Source organism: Acomys russatus, chromosome 32, assembly GCF_903995435.1.
Source record: "Acomys russatus chromosome 32, mAcoRus1.1, whole genome shotgun sequence".
Taxonomy (NCBI): Eukaryota; Metazoa; Chordata; class Mammalia; order Rodentia; family Muridae; genus Acomys; species Acomys russatus.
In genome coordinates this window covers 46,627,187-46,646,269 of record NC_067168.1, presented here as the reverse complement: position 1 = coordinate 46,646,269, position 19,083 = coordinate 46,627,187, and the positions used below count along the sequence as shown (strand labels likewise).

Sequence of the window (19,083 nt, the reverse complement as noted above, 5' to 3'; positions counted from 1 at the left end):
GTAGAGAGCCGTTGGGGCATAAGCTCCTTTCTACCTGGCATTCCTGGGCCAGCCCACCTGGCACCTTCCCCAACTACTGTGGAAGCTGACTCAAAGCCCTGTCACAGCGGAAGCTTGAGAACCCGTCTCCTAGACTCTTAGCACCAGTGGGGCTCAAGGCAGAGGCTGGATCACAACTTTTTGCTGTGGAATCTCAGCAACCTGGCTGCAGCAACTTTGTTTACTTAATAGCTGCAGAAATGGCAAAATATTACTCAGGCACATTTTTCTGAAAATGTTTATTTCTGTATGTTTACAGTGTCCAAATTAATTATTAGCATACAACTCTGAAAATCAGGAACATGTCACTGGTCGCACGCATGTGAGCGGCAGTGGTCAGAGCCCTGCACAGCCTCTCTCTCTCTGGAGAGTGTTGGAGATCTTCCCAGGTCACTGACAGCTGATGCTTGCCTCTCTCTCTCTAGCCAAGGTTGAGTCACTGTGGTTCCTGTAAAGACTGGAATGACATCACAGGGAATGGAGTCCCTCACTCCACACTTCTCGGCACTCACTTCTTTTCCTCCATGCTGGTTGGTGCTCATTTCCCTTTCACCTCACACCATCAGCGCCATTTCCCTTTCACTTCACACCGTCAGCACCGTTTCCCTTTCACTTCACACCGTCAGCACCGTTTCCCTTTCACCTCACACCATCAGCGCCGTTATCCCTTCACCTCACACCATCAGCACCGTTATCCCTTCACCTCACACCGTCAGCGCCGTTATCCTTTCACTTCACACCATCAGCACCGTTATCCCTTCACCTCACACCATCAGCACCGTTATCCTTTCACTTCACACCATCAGCACCGTTATCCCTTCACCTCACACCATCAGCACCGTTATCATTTCACTTCACACCATCAGCACCGTTATCCCTTCACCTCACACCGTCAGCACCGTTATCCTTTCACTTCACACCATCAGCACCGTTATCCCTTCACCTCACACCGTCAGCACCATTATCCTTTCACTTCACACCATCAGCACCGTTATCCCTTCACCTCACACCATCAGCACCGTTATCCTTTCACTTCACACCATCAGCACCGTTATCCCTTCACCTCACACCGTCAGCACCGTTATCCTTTCACTTCACACCATCAGCACCGTTATCCCTTCACCTCACACCATCAGCACCGTTATCCTTTCACTTCACACCATCAGCACCGTTATCCCTTCACCTCACACCGTCAGCACCGTTATCCCTTCACCTCACACCGTCAGCACCGTTTCCCTTTCACCTCACACCATCAGCACCGTTTCCCTTTCACCTCACACCGTCAGCACCGTTATCCCTTCACTTCACACCATCAGCGCCGTTATCCCTTCACCTCACACCGTCAGCGCCGTTATCCTTTCACCTCACACCATCAGCACCGTTTCCCTTTCACCTCACACCATCAGCGCCGTTATCCCTTCACCTCACACCGTCAGCACCGTTATCCTTTCACCTCACACCATCAGCACCGTTTCCCTTTCACCTCCCACCATCAGTGCCCGTTATCCTTTCACTTCACACCATCAGCATCGTTTCCCTTTCACTTCACACCATCAGCACCATTATTCTTTCGCTTCACACCATCAGCATCGTTTCCCTTTCACTTCACACCATCAGTGCCCGTTATCCTTTCACTTCACACCATCAGCACCGTTTTCCTTTCACTTCACACCATCAGCACCGTTTCCCTTTCACTTCACACCATCAGCACCGTTTCCCTTTCACTTCACACCATCAGCACCATTATCCTTTCACTTCACACCATCAGCATCGTTTCCCTTTCACTTCACACCATCAGTGCCCGTTATCCTTTCACTTCACACCATCAGCACCGTTTCCCTTTCACTTCACACCATCAGCACCGTTTCCCTTTCACTTCACACCATCAGCACCGTTTCCCTTTCACTTCACACCATCAGCGCCCATTATCCTTTCACTTCACACCATCGGCTTCCATTATCCTTTCACTTCACACCATCGGCCTCCGTTATCCTTTCACTTCACACCATCAGCTCCCATTTCCCTTTCACTTCACACCATTGGAGCCCATCCTCCTTGTTTATCAACAGGAGCTGCTTTAAGAGGAGCTCGCCCTCAGAGACGGAAACGACTTTATTTCACCGACATTTCCAGGGCATTGGGAGAATTTTCAGTGTTTGAAGCATCCTCCTCCCCCCTCTCCCTCTCTTCCTCCATCCTCTTGGTGTGTTTCTGACGGCTCATCTGCCTTCTCCTTAATCTCACTGCTATCCAGTCATGGGTGCCTGTTCAAATACAAACCTGCTGGGTGAGCGTCTGTGATGGTAATTGAGAGCTGTTCATGCGTGAAGACCTCTGAGCACTGGCAATGGGGCAGACCACCTGTCAGAGCTTCCTGAAGGCCCTGGGCCAATCCTTGTCATCTGTGAAACAGACGTGGTGGTCAGAGCACTGAGTGGCCCTCAGATATTCTGAGGTAGTTTCCTGTGCGCACTGAAAAATGTGCACATTCACCAAGATGCCTTTAGTTGAAGACGAGGACCATGTGTGAAGACCTGAGCTTGTAAAGCAGAGAGTCAAGATCAGACATATTCTCAATTGATAGCAGTAAGTGTTAGGAATCTACAAATCTTTCCCAGTGCTTAGCTTAGTGTCTGTACAGAGGGGCTTGATAGTGTTTGCATTATTTAAGTGGGAGCTTGTTCTGTATAAATTTGTGAGTTATTAATTCACTGGTGTAATTATTATTTTTATACCTTGCAGTGTCTGAGAATAGCCTTCATTCTTTTTTATTTAAATTTTATGCATATATGTGCTTGCTTGTATCTATGTATGTGCACCATCTGTGTGCAGTACTGGTGAAGGCCAGAAGAGGGTGTTGGATCCTTGAAACTGGAGATACAGTTGTGAGCCACCATGTGGGTGCTGGGAGTCAAACCAGGGTCCTCTGCAAGAGCAGCCAGTGCTCTTAACCACCTAGACACCTTGCCAACCCCTCTGCCTCAGTCTTATTGGCACATGGATTCTTATTCTGTTTCTTGGAAATGTCTGACTCTATGGATCTAAAACAAGTGACAAAGCAGCAGCATTTGTGCCCTCTCTGCTGATCAGGGTATGACATCTGTGGGTGTAGGGGGTGCCCGATACCCTCAGAGTCTGTGATGGATCTATGCTTCCGTTCCCACAGGCCCTGTGTAGAATCACACGCCAGTCTCCCACCGTCTTCCAGAATGTCATCGAGAAGGTGGGACTCAACGCTGTCATCAGCTGCCTGGCTTCTGCCATCTGCAAAGTGCAGCAGTATATGCTGACCCTGTTCACGGCCATGCTGTCCTGCGGGATCCATCTACAGCGGCTGATCCAAGAAAAGGTCTGACTCTGCTGAAAAATCATTCCTCCTCCTACAATGCATGCTGCAGCAAACGTCATCCCTGCAGGCTTATGTTTCATGCCAAGGAGGCCATTTGACCTTTGCCAGACCCCTGTGTGCACCACAGAGCATTCCCTCAGAGACGCCAGAAGCTTTTGGTGCCGAGACACCAGCGTGTGGCTTTGGCCACTTTCTTTTAGTGAGGCTTCCTCCATGCTGGTCTTCCTTATGCTGCGTCTTTGCAGCCAGCTCTTCTTGCTTTGTCTTCCTCACGGGGAGGGCCCCCCTTTCTCTATTTCCTGTGACCCATGTCCATTCCTTCCATTGTCTAATACTCAGGCCACCTCTCGCATCTTCTTCCCCTGTTTTTGGCTCCGCCTCCTCCTGGCCCCTTGGCGTTCTTTATGGGACTCCCAGTAGTTCCCAGTTTGCCCTGTGCTATGACTGGGTCTCTGTATTCTTGCCTCTGCTGAAGAGCAATGTGTACCAACTACCACCTCCTTGACTGTGGCAACACTGGGAATGCAGACTCCAGCTTGCTGCACCCCTGCTGCCTCAGAGCCCGCATGGAATGCTGTGTCTCCTGAGTGATGTGAGCCTGATGGTTTCCGAAGCCCGAGACTATGTGATACACCAACAGTTAAAAAAAAAAAACAAACCATGTTTGCACGTATGTTTGTGAGGCAGTGGGTCAGAGTTAGATGTGTTCTCGGTGCTGAGGCTTCCAGCTTTACTGTTTGCTGGGGCTCCTCCTCCTCCTGCTCCTGCTCCTCTTCCTCCTTCTGCTGCTCCTGCTCTTCCTCCTCCTGCTCCTCTTCCTCCTCCTCCTGCTCCTCTTCCTCCTCTTGCTGCTCCTGCTCTTCCTCCTCCTGCTCCTCTTCCTTCTCCTGCTCCTCTTCCTCTTCCTGCTCCTCTTCCTCCTGCTCCTCCTCCTGCTCCTCTTCCTCCTCCTGCTCCTCTTCCTCTTCCTGCTCCTCCTGCTCCACTTCCTGCTCCTCCTCCTGCTCCTGCTTCTCCTCCTCCTCCTCCTCCTCCTGCTCCTCCTCCTCCTGCTCTACTTCCTGCTCCTCCTCCTGCTTCACTTCCTGCTCCTCCTCCTGCTCCTCCTCCTCCTGTTCCTCCTCCTCCTGCTCCTCCTCCTCTTGGTTTTTCGAGACAGGGTTTCTCTGTGTAACAGCTCTGGCTGTCCTGGACTCGCTTTGTAGACCAGGCTAGCCTTGAACTCACAGAGATACGCCTGCCTCTGTCTCCCATGTGCTGGGATTAAAGGTGTGTGCCACCACGCCCAGCTGCTGGGACTCTTCTTAAAGAGCATGCTCCATGTAGCATTCTGTACACCTGGGCCAGGGCTGGTGATCAGAGTCATCAATTCATCCGTCTGTTCTCTCTGTGCTAGGGATGGAACCAGCTTCTCTCATGTACTAGGCATGCCCTCTGCCACCAAGCAACACCTCTGCTCTCAAATCAGGGTTTTGAATGGGAATTGGTCTGGGGGAGAGGGGGGTGTGGGTGGAGGGGGCAGAGAGGGGGAAAGAGAGGGGAAGCTGTGGTCAGGGTGGAGGGAGGCAGAGAGGGGGAGCAGAGAGGGGGAAAGGGAGGGGAAGCTGTGGTCAGGGTGGAGGGAGGCCAGGGAGGGGAAGCTGTGGTCAGGATGTAATATATGAGAGAAGAATAAAATTTTAAAAAGAAACAAAAAGAAAAAAACTCACTCTTGGGCAGGCTTACTGAGTGTTTTGTGGTAAAGAGGCTGCAGTTTAGCAGAATTATTTTTAAACTCTTAGTATACTATTATATTTTACAAAGTCAGAAAAATTTAATACATTGTTTTGTCCCAGGTAATTATGTTTCCATGTCTCTTAAAAAAATGAATGAATAGATAATAGAGGGGTGATTGTTCACTTTAATTAGTGTTGGCCCTTTCTACCCCCCAAGTCCCCACCAGGCCAGACTCTGTGTGGCTTCTGAGATCAGATGAGTTAAACGCATTGTGGCTAAGGCAGCACCGTGCTTTCTTTGAGCTTTATTGCTATGTGTATGTGATGTGTGTGCACTTGTGCAATGGGGTGTGTGTGTAGCTTTGTGGAGCTGGTCCTTCCCTCATGCAGACTCTAGTGACTGAACTGCAGGTCTTGAGCTCCCCAGCAAGTATTTTTCCCTCTGAGCCATGTCATGGCACCAGTATTGGCATTTTGCAAGAAGTGTCTCGTCATGGCTGAAATGCATTCCTTATGTGCACAGCTTGGTGGAGTCACATTTACCCACACTGTTGATGACGCCACGGTGCTTTCATCTTGAAAACTGAAACTCAATGTGTAGACTTCATCTCTGGTGGCAGCTCATAAGACCTTGATAATAGTTAAATCTCCTATTTTGTAGGCTGACACCACACTGTCATTGGAAAAGGAGGCATTGTCTCCTTACTGCTGGTTTGGGAAGGCTTTCCGGTTCCTTGTTGAGTGCTTTGATGCCTGAATTGGCACTGGGCCAAGGGGGTTCTGGGTTTCTACCTTGCCTTCTATGATGGGCATCTGGCTGGCTGGTGGGGGACTGGCCCCTGGACACGCCTATTCTAATGCTGCACCTGGGCATGGGGCTGTCGTCACTGATGACCGGGGATGAAGTAGACTAGCAGCAGGCTTCCTAGTCTACCTCTCCTGGTGGCAGCCACAGGGAGGGGCGGAGGGTCGTTACTGCTGTGTGTGAGCAAGCTGTAGACACCCCATATGCTGTGCTCTTCACAGCAAGGCTGGGAAAGGGGGCCTGACTGAGGAGGGGGGCAGCTAGAAAGGAGACCCCACTGGAGAAGAGTGCCTGGCTATGCAGAGTTGTGATGAAAGCGCCAGCTTTCCCTGAATCTTTATTGACACTGCTCTGTCAGGAGATAGTGTTGGGATGCCCTGTCATGGTCAGATGAGGTCTAGGGCCCCACAGTCCCTCTGCTAACAGAGCTGGGGATGGGTTTTTCACGGTGTTTGGCTGGAACAGAGCAGCAGCTGTTTAGTAGTCTTCTGTATTGCAGGCTTGCCCTTCTTCTTTTGGCTTTGTGCAGACATGCTTGGTTATTGTGTATGTGTGCATGTATTGTATGCACATTTGTGTTTGGTGTACTCACATGTGCATGCATGCTTTTAAGTAATTTCCTGGGATTTGAAGCTTCCATCCTGGAGACAGACTGTTTATGACTCAGGAACTAAACAACTCACAAGTCTCAGGAAGTCCCTGAAACAGACCAGACGTAAATGGTAAGGGTGGCTGAGGAGAGGAGACCCTCCAACTGTTGATCTGCCTGCACACCATGCAAAGATGCCAGCTTTTCTAAGTCCACACTCAGGCTGGGTTGGCTTTTTGGTTGATGCAGTTGCCTTTGAGTTACCCATGCTCCTGTAAGTAATTCTTCACTCATGCTCCTGTAAGTAACCCCCAATAGCCCATTGCTTCCCCAAGTGTGGCTTTGACAGAGTCTTATCTCTGTGTCCTCACTGCCGTGTTGGGGTAAGCAAACATTTATATCTCTGTAGGACGGCCTTGATCGCTTCCCACTGTAGTAATTTTGAGACAGAGGTTCTTACAGATCATAGTGTTTGCAGCTTTGGCCTGGTCAGCTGACTGGCCAGCACATTCCCAGAATCCTCCTGTCTCTGTCTCCCTGCGCCTAGCACTGGGGTTACAGTTGTAGGCTGCCAGACCTGGCTCACCCGGCTGCTGGGGGTCTGATCTTAATGCTCGCTCAACAGGTGTTTTACCCACAGGCCCATCTCCCTGGCTCCTAGTTACCTTCTTGTGATGAGCTTTTAAGTCCCCTTCCTATGTAGTTCGTCTTTCCTAATGTGGCTTCCTACATTGGACACAGCTGCAGTGCCAGCAAAAGGCCCAGCCGTGGCATGCGGTATGCTGCGCCTCAGAGCTGTCCTAAGTTCATGGTCAAAGCCCCTGTTTTTCTATCTTCCATCTCTCAGCCCAGATAGTGGCCCTGAGGTGAATTCTGCTTCCTCCTCTTTGTATTCATGTCTCTGTGACTTCAGGGAGCCATGGAACTTAGTTCCAGAAATGTTGACAGTTGTGGGTCTGGTTGGAATCTTTGCCCAGGAATCAGACATTAACACAGGCAGACGGTGGCCGTTCTTGGAACCTCTAAGCACAAGAGGAGAAAGATCTGGAAGACTGTGCCCTGAGTAGTGAGATTCCGGCACCAGCCTGGGAGAACCTCGGCCATGACTGGGAACACCACCACCCTCTAAAAAAGACTCCCCAGGAGCTAACTCTGATGAGGGACTCGAAATCAGCACCAAGTAGCCACAGCGATGGAGGCTTGGAGGCATGTGTGTCTGAAAAGCTTCGAACATGACTTTGGTAGAGTGATTCAGGCCGCCTGTGCACCCGTCAGCGATAGTCAAACACTCACAGCTAAATTCCTTTCACTCACATACATCTCTTCTCCCTCTGCGTCATCACGAGTTGAAACCCTGGCTCCGCGCCGTTGTCCAGCCACCTCCTGATCCGCCATGTCAGACAACAGCAAGGACTTAGGTCTTTCTCACACGTCTTTGTGTGTGTGCATGCCTACAGTTATATCTAAACGTGAGACTGCACACCTCAGCATGCATGTAGAGGTTCCCGGGGGATTGAACCCAGATCGTCAGCGTTGGCTGCAAGCACCTTTACCACGTCGCCGGCCCTGTCAGGCCTTGATAGCCTGTCAGGCTCACAGTTTGCTCGTCGTCTTTGTCTTGGACACGAGTTTTGATAGATCACTGAACTTGGATCTAGCCACGCCTTCTGCCTCAGGTTGACTGGTCTGTCACACTCTCGGCACTGAGGCCCCTTACGTCTTTTTCCATCTTCAAAATGGAAATTTGAGCAAAGAACTCAAGAGTTCTGTGGACTTTTCTAGCAAACACTATAAAAACATTGTCATCTGTGAACGTGCTGTGTGTGTTTCTTGTACTGTGTGCTTACAAGTTTGACCAGATCCCAATTTAGATACCCGAGGGAGGGCAAACTCCACCAGGGGAGCGATTCCTCCCAGGAGAAGAGGCAGCCATCCCATCACTCACCTGCCTCCTTCTGAGGTGGGAGCAGTAGTGGCTGGGGCACAGCCGGCATGACCTCGTGGGTTTCCCGAGGCCTCGGCAGCTTTCCGTGATGCTTGCCTGCTCTGGGCTCCACTGGCACCCGAGCCTTGTCTTTTGTCTTTAGGACTTAGGACTCCTCTGTTGGAAAGATGTCTGAGGAACGATCTGGTGCGTTTTACCGGAGCAAAAGCAGGGTAAACGCTTTGTTCATTTGTTTACTGGTCCTGCAGAATAATGAGCTGGTTGCTCAGCAGTCTCCAAAGACCGCTTCTTTGAGCATCTTCCACGCGCACGCGTTTTATGATTTGGTTGTGTCAGTCAGTGCCGCACAGAACAGCTCCTTTTCTAAAGGCTGCAAGTTGCCTCCTGGGTCTTTGCGTCTTGACTCCTGTGGTCTCTGCGTCCTGCTGTGTGATGTGACAGTAGTTTCCGGCTTGGATGTCTTGTCTCTGGATCTGGCGCCGGCTTGCTCTCTAAGGAGTCTGGCTCTCCTTGGGCTTGGGCTGGTTGCCACTTCCATCTTTGATTGACGGAGCCAGTGAACACCTGTTTAAAATATGTCACCTGCTTGTGGTGGTGTTTCTAACTGTGGTTTTACATTAGTTGGTTTTTTGTTTTTGTTTTAATTTAAGCTGGAAATCTTGGTTTCTAATATGATGAGATTTTACAGTTGTATAATGTTGGGTCAGGATGGTAACACTAATGTTATGATTTCAAGTACAGTTATTTTATTTTATTTTTTTGTAAGTGTTTTTGTGCTTGGGACATTTCCCATGTAGGGATATGCGGTCAGGTAAATCAATGTATTTTACATTCTCTTAGGCTCAACACTGTGATGCTGCTAATTCCATGCATGCTTGTATTTACTCGATATTTTAAAAAATTTATGGTGTGTTAAAAATAGTTCAAGTTGATTTTCCTGTTGAGGCAGGGTTTCTAGTATGCCAGGCTTCTTGAACTATGTATCTCAAAATGCTCAAAATGCCCTGAACTTGTGACTCTCCTGCTCCCAAACGCTGGGATTGCGTCTGTGCACAGTCATGTCAGGTTGTGTGGTGCTGCCTGCCTGCTTGTCTTCTGTGTGTTCTATAACTGCCTCCCCCTGGTCCCCCGCCCCATGTCTGACTCGACTTCTCTCCCTACCATCTACACGTGTGCGCGGAGGCTGTCCATGCCACTCTCCCAGCAGGACCAGGATGCCCTCTGTCACCAAGCAGCACCACTTGGGGAAAATGGCTCCTGGTTGGTAAATTCCACTGGGCTGGGAGATTAGTAATCTGTGTGGGAAGACACCATTTTACACTGTGGACCCTTGTCTCTGGAAATTCTCCATAACTGTGTGGCTTCTGTGCTTTGGTGTCCAGTGCCCCATGCTCACTGCTGTGTCAGCCAGGACTGTGTGGTGAGGATCAGCTTATGCTGACTGGACCCTGAACTAACTCGTAGAAAAGGCGACTGTGCTTAGTGTTCAGGTAACACTAAGACTTAGGTACAGGCTGCGATGTTCTCCCCTCCTGAGGTAACAGGTGGCAAAGGCCACCTCGTCGGGCGCTGTTTATATGGTTCTTGGTGGTTTGTAGGTGAGGAGCAGTTCTCCTTCCAAACCTGCATTTGCTAAAGTTCACTGAGTTCACAGTAAACGGATGCATTCATATTAGGCAAGTTTGGAGCCATGTGTGAGCTTTGGTCTGATTTTATTTTACTTATTTGTTATTGTTTTTTTTTTTTTCAAGTCAGGGTTTCTCTGTGTAGCCCTGACTCCCTGGACTCACTTTGTAGACCAGGCTGGCCTGGAACTCACAGAGATCCAACTGCCTCTGCCTCCACCTCCCCAGTGCTGGGATTACAGGTGTGCACAACCACACCTAGCCGATTTTTGTTTTTTAGAAATGGGTTTGAATACGGAAATTCTCTGACATTTCATTTCTCCTTAGAGTTTATCTGAAGTCCTAGTATTTACTGGATTTCAGGAACTCATCAGTAAACGTGTGATCATTACAGAAACTGACTTTGAACTTCTGCCCTTATCTATGGGACCCCTGTGACAGGCTAGCGATGCGGCAGTCTGGCCGACAGTGACAGCCAATGTGGTCCAGCTTGTGGGAGCCCCAGGGACCCACAGCCAGACAGCTGCCTTAGAGTCAGGAGTATTCCTTTTCCTTTAGAGATTTATTTAATGTGCATGGGTGTCTTGTCTGTCTGTCTGTCTGTGGCTATGTATGTAGGTGGTGCACACAGAGGCCAGAAGGCATTGGATCCCCTGAACCTGGAATTACAGATAGTTGTGAGGTACCACGAGGGTGCTGGGAATCCAGCCTGTATTCTCCGGCAGAGCAGCCAGTGCTCTTAACCACTGAGCCGTGTCTCCAGCCCCAGTGACTGGCTTAGAAATTGCTAATGAAGGATTTAGAAACTGGAACAAATCCCCAAGTGCTAATCAGATGGTGGGGTTGGCTCTTGCCTTTGCTTTCAGTCTGCATTACCCAGCATGCATCGTCTCCAAGAATGCCTTGGCAGTGCTTCCTTAAGGCAAGAGTGGTCCTGCGTGGCACGATGTCAGCTCGTGTTCTGTCGGCGTGACCACCTGTGTACCCTTGCTGCCCTTCTCAAGACTGTTGCTGCGTGACGGCCAGGCCATCCTCCCTGGCTGTCGGCTGCGACACTGGGTTGAAGCGGCTTGGCCTCATTGGTACTTTTCACTCATCTGTTAATTTTATCTTTATGGTGTGCATTTGTGGACTGTTTGTCATTTTGCTTAATATCATTAAAGATCACTTGTGTGTGCATGCGTGTGTGCTCATGCATGTGCACATGTGCATGCATACATGTGCGTGCAAGCAAGGACTGTTGCTCCTTAAGCTCTGTCCACTTTACTTTTTGGCAACAGGGTCTCCTACTGGTGTGCACTTTTGGAGTAGGCCAGGGTGGTCGGTGAGTCTCGGGCGTCCATCAATGTCAACATTACTGATAGAGCCATCTCCTGTAACCCCTCTTCTGCCCTCCCAGATGTCTGTCATGAAAAAAGATCTGTACATTGGGAAGCGGGGTGTTTGCTGTGGTTATGTGTCATCTAACAGACCCCCTTATCTTTAGGTGCTGAAATTGTCCCCTAGTTTTGTTTGTGTTGGTGGTAAACCACTGCAAACATCCACACAATTCACTTGTTCATTACCCGGTGAGGTTAGATTCCTAACTGCAGGACTTTGTCACGTGGCCATCTCTGTCAGCTGTAGGCAAGGCTGAGCCTCCTGTCAGCTGTGTTGAAGGTTGATCCGTGTGCAAGAACATCTTCATCTTTGCTGGTCCACTGTTCTTAAAATGGATTGGTGCTTTTCCTGACTTTGCATTTCTTTGGCTGTTACTGATGACCACCTGTATTGTAGTCAGCTTCAGCTGTCATCCTGACACAAACCTGGAGACCTCAGGGACGAGGGAACCTCCACTGAGGAATTTTATCCACCAGATTGGCCTGTGGGCATGTCTGCTGGGTGTTTCTTGACTACTAATGAGTGATGTGTGAGGGCCTAGCCCACTATGGGAAGTGTCTACCCTGGTCAGTGGGCCTAGGCTAGGTAGGGAAAGTAGCTGGTCTTGGGTAAAGAGCCAGGCAGTAAGCAGTGCTCTCCATGGTCTCGCCTTCAGCTCCCACCTCCAGGTTTCGTACTTGAGTTTCTGCTCTGACACCCTCAGTCCTGGACTGTGACCTATGAGCTGAATAAACCGCTTTCTTCCCAAGCTGCTTTTGATCATAGTGTTCACAACCAAAGCTGAGAACAAACTAGGACATGCCATGCTGTGCTGCCGTGCTCACTGGCTCCAGCTCCGAGGTCCTGGTCTTAGTTGTCCTTTGCTGGTGTTTCTACATCAGGAAAATTCTCCTTCACCCATCAGGGGCTGCGGGCGCAATTTTTCGTGGTTTAATCTCCATGAACTGAGCATCTTTTCTGCAGTCATAAGTTCCTCTTCCCTTCCTCAGAATTATCCATGAGTAGACCTCACTCTGAGCTTGGAGTCAGGCCCCAATCTGTCTCCCTCCTTCCTCCTTCTTTCACCTTCCCACCTTGGCCTCATTTTGTGTTTACTTCTTGAAGGTTGATTTCTAGGTGGGGCACGGCAGCCCCACTCCTGGGTCTGTTAGCTTTGGCTCCACCACCACTCACTGAATTTCCTCAGTCACATCACTTTGGGTTCCAGTGTCATTCCAGGTTATGTTGGCTATTTTGTCAGGGTTTTCTTTCACCCTGAAGAGACCTGTCCATGAGTCTCTGACAAGTTCCAGGTGGACAGACAGCCCTCAGGCTGTTCACAGCCAAGACTTTGCAGTCATGTGGGGATTCTTTTCCTTTCCTGGCTCAGTGTCCACTCTTGCCTTATTTCTACTGATGACTAGGCCGGTATAGAGAAGAGCAGGGGCTGGAGGGACGGCTCAGCGGGTATAGACAGGAGGGGCAGGGGTAGGTGGAACATCTCAGTGGGTATAGACAGGAGGGGCAGGGGCTGGAGGAACGGCTCAGCGGGTATAGACAGGAGGGGCGGGGGCTGGAGGGATGGCTCAGTGGGTATAGACAGGAGGGGTGGGGGTAGGTGGGACAGCTCAGTGGGTATAGACAGGAGGGGCGGGGGCTGGAGGGACGGCTCAGTGGGTATAGACAGGAGGGGCGGGGGCTGGAGGGACGGCTCAGCGGGTATAGACAGGAGGAGCGAGGGCTGGAGGGACAGCTCAGCGGGTATAGACAGGAGGAGCGGGGGCTGGAGGGACGGCTCAGCAGGTATAGACAGGAGGAGCGGGGCCTGGAGGGACGGCTCAGCGGGTATAGACAGGAGGGGTGGGGGCTGGAGGGACGACTCAGCGGGTGAGAGCACTTGCTGTGGAGCTTCATGATCTGAGTGTGATCCCTGGACCAGAAAGGGAGAAAGAGAAAGTTTTCCTGTGACATTAACCGCCCCCCCCCAATCTGTCTCTGTCTCTGTCTCTGTCCCTCTGCACACACACACACGTAAATAAATGAATGTAAACATTTTCTTTTCTTTTTTTTTTTTTTTTTTTGCTTTTTCAAGACAGGGTTTCTCTGTGTAGCCCAGGCTGTCCTGGACTCACTTTGTAGACCAGGCTAGTTTCAAACTTACAGAGATCCACCTGCCTCTGCCTCCCGAGTGCTGGGATTAAAGGTGTGTGCCACCACGCCTGGCTGAGTGTAAACATTTTGAGAAGAACAGTAGCCATCTGACAGGATGAAGAGCTGGTGGCCAAGCTTTCTGCTGTGCTGAGGGTCGCAGCTCTGGCACCCAGGTGTAGTGCCTGTGGGGAGGTGAGAGCTGTGGGCACCCACATATTCACTGTGGCTGCAGCTTACACAGCAGGTGGAGAAGGAAAGGCTGGAGAAAGCTGTGGTAGGAGCTCAGGAGGGACACACAACACGCATGAGCCCAGGATGGCGGACATCGTGCAGTTGGCCATGGTGGGGAGGGGAAGAAGAGTGGTCAGGCCCTTTCTGCGTCTGTGTTGGTGATGATGGTGAGCGTGTGTGTGTCAGGTCCCTTGTGAGGAAGGCTGTTTGTGCCCTCTGCCTGTTCTAATGGAGGTCACTATTACTACCTTTTGTGTGCCTGGCCTAGCCGTGCCTGCAAGTTTTCTGACCTCCCTGAAATGTGAGCACTATGACTCTTTAATTCTAATTACTTGACTGAATATCCTTTAAAAATAAGCTAGAAACTTGTTTCCGTACCCTGACTGCAGACTGAGTTCGAGTCGGCTGGGCACCCAGCGTCGTTCCCTGTGGAGACAAACTTCCCGGTCAGTCTTGGTGCTTCTGTACTGTGCAGCCACTGTTCTAGCCCAAGTAGTGGAACTTGGCTGGTTGGAGCCCGTGTGTGTGTGTGTGTGTGTGTGTGTGTGTGTGTGTGTGTGTGTGTGTGTGTGTTGCATGTGAGCCTGGCATGGTTTCCTTCCATCTGGTAAGTGTCACTGGCCACTGCTCACTGTTGTTAGGCGTTTAATAAAGAGTGTTAGGAGAGTGGAGGGTGTCATTTGTGTCAGTCACCAGGTGTGACTAAGTCCCACAGAGTTCTGTCAGCTCAAGATAGGAACATGTCTGTGGAGATGTGTTTGCCTCTGCTGAGATTCAAATCTGCATGCTCCTTGGGCCTCCAGCTGGCCCATCCACTTTCTGCCTCACTTCCTGTCGTGTAGTTGAGGCACTTCCTGTTGTACTGCCTCACTTCCTGTCGTGTAGTTGAAGCACTTCCTGTTGTATACTTGAGGCTTTGTTTGCCAGCTGGGCTGGTTTTGACTCAGCTCAGAGTTTGAACAAATCATAAATCATTTGAAGATTTATCTTTTTCTTTAAAATTTAAATATGTTTTAAATTAAGATGTAATTATATCACTTCCCTCCTCCCTTTCCCCCTCCAGTTCCTCCCATCCCCCCTCCCCCAACTCCTCTCTTAGCTCTCCCAGCACATAAAGGTGTAGGAAATAGGATTCTGTCTGCCCAGGACACACTGACTAATTTCAGGGTTAAGTGACATTGTCATACAGATGCCTTTGGACTAAATTGAGGGCACAGAGGTAGCTAAGCAGGCTTTATTTTCTGCACGGTGGTCTGAGAGCTGTTGGGCTGACCTTCCCAACATGACCTTCCATAGGGCTTCGTGTCTACAGTCATCTGACCTTCCCAACATGTCTTCCACAGGACTTCGTGTCTACAGTCATCCGCTTACTTGACAGTCCATCCACAGCCATCAGAGCCAAGGCCTTCCTGGTGCTGCTTTATGTCCTGATACATAACCGGGACATGCTGTTGCTGAGCTGCCAAGCAAGGTGCGTGCCTCCCGGGTGCCTGTCGGGCTGTTTGTCGGGGGTTCCGTGTGTGTATGTAATGCTGAGTGCTCACTGGCCCTTAAGTGTCTGCTGTTGAAAACCTTTTCTAGAGTTCACCGGCACAGCTCTCTGCTCTCCTCAGCTTGTAAATCCATGGAGGACCCCGAGCCCAAGCAGGCTGAGGTGCTCGTTGGGGTTGGAGTCCTCCGAGGCAGAGCTCTCAAGCTGGTGGGCTTCCTGCCTTTAGGGGACTAGGGGTTGGATTCTAGGGTGAGACGCTGAGGGCCCTAGTGGAGCAGCCTCGTGATGCAGAGTCTGCACACTTTGGAGCAATGCGGTGAGCAGGGTCGCCTAGGCAGGTGTGAGGTGCTGAGCAACCGAGATGGCCAAGAGTGAACACCAGTCCACCTGAGGCCATACAGCCCCAAAGGGTGGCTGCTCCTGTGTGCAGGCTGCATGATTCAGGGCAGGGCTGATATAGCTGCTGGGCCAGTCTGTGGGGCCAGCACTCGCCTTGTCCTTAAAGAGAGCAGGTGGTCCCCCCCGCCCCTGTGTCTGGTGCCCTCTGCCCATCCCTGAGCCTTGAAGACATTGGCAGGGAGAGTGTATCCTGTTTGTGCAGGAAGCCTTGGAGGAGAGAGAAGAGGAGGACCACATAGCACACGGCCACGCAGCTGATGAAGGAGAACTTCAGCTGTCAGTGTGGCTCTGTGAGTAGCTGCATAGATGTCAGCAGAACTGAAGAGACGCAGGCTCTGCAGGATGGCCCTGGGCTCTGCAGGATGGCCCTGGGCTCTGCAGGGTGGCCCTGGGCTCTGCAGGATGGCCCTGGGCTCTACAGGATGGCCCTGGTGCTTGGAAAGGCCAAATAAACTATATGAGCCAACGGCAAAGACCCAGAGTGCAGGGGACAGTCATCAGAAGACAGAGCAGGTCCTGGAGCCCTCACATACCTAGTGCCAGGGATTCTGGCTGGATGATTTTTTAACTCAGAAAGCTGAAGCAGGCTTCTTCCAGATGGCAGTGCTCTCTGTTGGTGCTTGCTTGACCTAGGGTAATGTCAGGAAGACCAATGACAAGGAGGATTGAGGCAGAGAGGAACATGGCAGCCAGGTGGAGTTGTTACCTCACTGCTGTGCTTTGAATGCTGGGAAGCTGACCGACAGCTGGCTCACCCAGCTAGAAGGAAGCCGCTGAGGTGTTTCACTGTCTACCAGGGGAGAGGCAGACTTGATAGAGAACTCTGGGAAGGGTGGAATGGGAGCAGGAGTTGCTCTGAAGGCAGAGCTGTGAAGTGTCCCTGGAGCTCCGTCTCCAGCTGCTGTACCAAGAGAGAACATCTGGAGGCTCCTTGTCTCAATAGGTGAGGTGGGCAGTTTCACAGGAACACCACCCAAGGTTGACCTCTGTCCTCCATAGGCAGGAGGACACACGCACGTGCCTGCACAAACACACACACACACACGCACGCACGCACGCACACGCACACACAGTCACACACATGCACGAGCACACTCACACATACATACACACACTCACGTGCACACTCACACACACACGCACACATACTCACACACACATGCACACTTACATACACACATGCACATGGGAGGGACCTCCTCCTGCTCCCGAGTCTCTTCCCTTTGTCCTTGTTCCTGTGGTTGACGACTCTCTGGTCACACAGCTGAGTCTCCGCCGCTGCCATCACCTGTCCTGGTTTCAGGTCTGTGTTGGTGGACTGGACCAGCATCCCTCCTTACACAGTGAGTGTGTCCGTTCTCGCTGCTGTTGAAAGACAGCTCTTCCCGTTCAAGCTCAGAAGTTTCACACAGAGTCTTTGCGGAGTGTTTCTTGAATCCAGATTTCAGTCTTTTGAGGAAATCTGATTTTTGCCCATGACTTTTTTGCCTACTTTTTCAAGCCCTCTTGCCCTTGCCTCCCCTTTGGAGCCTGTTAGTCAATTGTCCTATTGTTGCCAAAGCTCCTTTTTTGTTTAACTATTATTTGTTCCCTCTGGGTTTTTGGCTTTATAATTTCAAATGATCCCTTCTCAAATTCCCTGGTATAACTTTTCTTTTCCTACGCTGTTAAGTACCTCTAGTAAGGTTGTTGCAATTATTTTCTCTGTTTTTTTCTTTTCTTTCTTTTTTTCAAGACAGGGTTTCTCTGTGTAGCCCTGGCTGTCCTGGACTCACTGTGTAGACAGAGATCCACCTGCCTCAGCCTCCCCGAATGCTGGGATTACAGGTGTGCACCACCATGCCTGGCTGCATTTTTCATTTGGTTTTATTTTTAAGACTTTTTATTTTTCAGTTAAGACTTTAAATTCAGGGCTGGAGAGATGGCTCAGCAGTTAAGAGCTCTGCCTGCTCTTCTAAAGGTCCTGAGTTCAATTCCCAGCAACTACAGGATGGCTCACAACCATCTATGATGAAATCTGGTGCCCTCTTCTTGCATGCAGGTGTACATGCAGGCAGAGCACTATATATATATACTAAATAAGTCTTTTTTTAAAACAAGACTTTAAATTCCTTCATTGGATTTAAGAGAAGTTTTAGTGCTTTTTGAAATTTTTAATTTTTTTAACCACAGTTTTTGAGAGTTGGGGCCATGCATGCCCCTAACACACTTGTGGGCGTAAGAGGACAAGTTTCAGGTGTCTGTCCCCTCCTTCCACCATATAAGCCCTGAGGGTGGAGCCCAGTCATCAAGTGTGGCTGTACCACCTTTCCTTGCTGGCAGGAGCCATTACAGAAATGTCCATGATGCCTGCTGCCCGCCAGCTCTTCCCAGCATGGACTCGCTTCCTTCGCTCCTTTCCTGTTTGGTCTTATCAGGTGGTGCTGTGACTTTCCACATCTTGGCTTTGATGGGTGGTATTGATGATATTCTGCATGTTTTTTCCACATGAGGTTTGAGTCTTTCTTCCCTCCTCACCAGTAGGTCAGGGGTGTGGAGGAGGAGGTGCTGCTGGTCACTGGGCCTCTCACACTTCCCTTGTGAGGGGATGGGGGAATGGAAGATAGCTCCCCAGTCAGAGAGTGGTTCTGCTGTGGCTGGGGAACCCAGAGTGACCCAGCTGTGCTGGGTCAGAAATGGCGGTCAGCCCATGGCTCGTGACTCCCTCCTGCACAGGGGAATGGGGCCACTGTTGTCAGCTCCATCCTTGCTGCCAACCTGGAGTGGGCACTGCAGTGAGAGGCCATTGACCCTGCCCATTCCCGCTGTGGAGGGGGAGGGAGAAGTGGTGTGTGGCTTCCCTTTGATGTGTCAGCTGCCTTTTTACAGGGCTCAGGAAAGCATGCTTTTCCTGGGAACTTGCCGGGCTGTTCTGAGGTGGGACACTCAGGGCACAGCTGAAGGAGACTCTCGGCCACACCACCTGTTCTTCATGTCCCACGGCCTGCAAATCCAGGCGGCTCCCCTTCTGTTTACCCTTTGGAGTCTAATTAGGCTCATCTTACTTTTAGAATTATTTTACCGTGACGTCCAGTGGGTCTTGGGTGGATAGAGAACTCAGGAGAGTGCGGCTGCTTCGTCTCAGCAGAAGAGTAAATTCAAATCCCGGGTGCACATGGAGCCTCAGTTATTCTACCAAATTCCCATTCTGCTGTTTTATGTCTGATGTTCAGCCTGTGGAAGCGAATGGTTGCGATTCCTCGCCCACGGCATCCTGTGAGCGGTCAGCGTCCTGCTGCAGCCAGTACCGATGGCACGGCATCCTGTGAGCCGCCATTTGATTGACATTGGGCATGCTCACTAGGTGTAGATGAGGGAGGAAGGGGAGGACTGGTTCTGTATTAA

General features: G+C 50.6%; 1 protein-coding gene across 1 annotated transcript in view; it reads left to right on the top strand.

Moving 5' to 3' along the window:
• Window positions 1-19,083, top strand: part of Ulk4 (unc-51 like kinase 4) — a 280,600-nt gene that overhangs the window by 52,003 nt on the left and 209,514 nt on the right. The window contains exons 20-21 of the mRNA XM_051140405.1: window positions 3,206-3,388; window positions 15,152-15,279. Of these exons, the coding sequence (XP_050996362.1) occupies window positions 3,206-3,388; window positions 15,152-15,279 (311 nt within the window). The remainder of the gene's footprint in view (window positions 1-3,205; window positions 3,389-15,151; window positions 15,280-19,083) is intronic.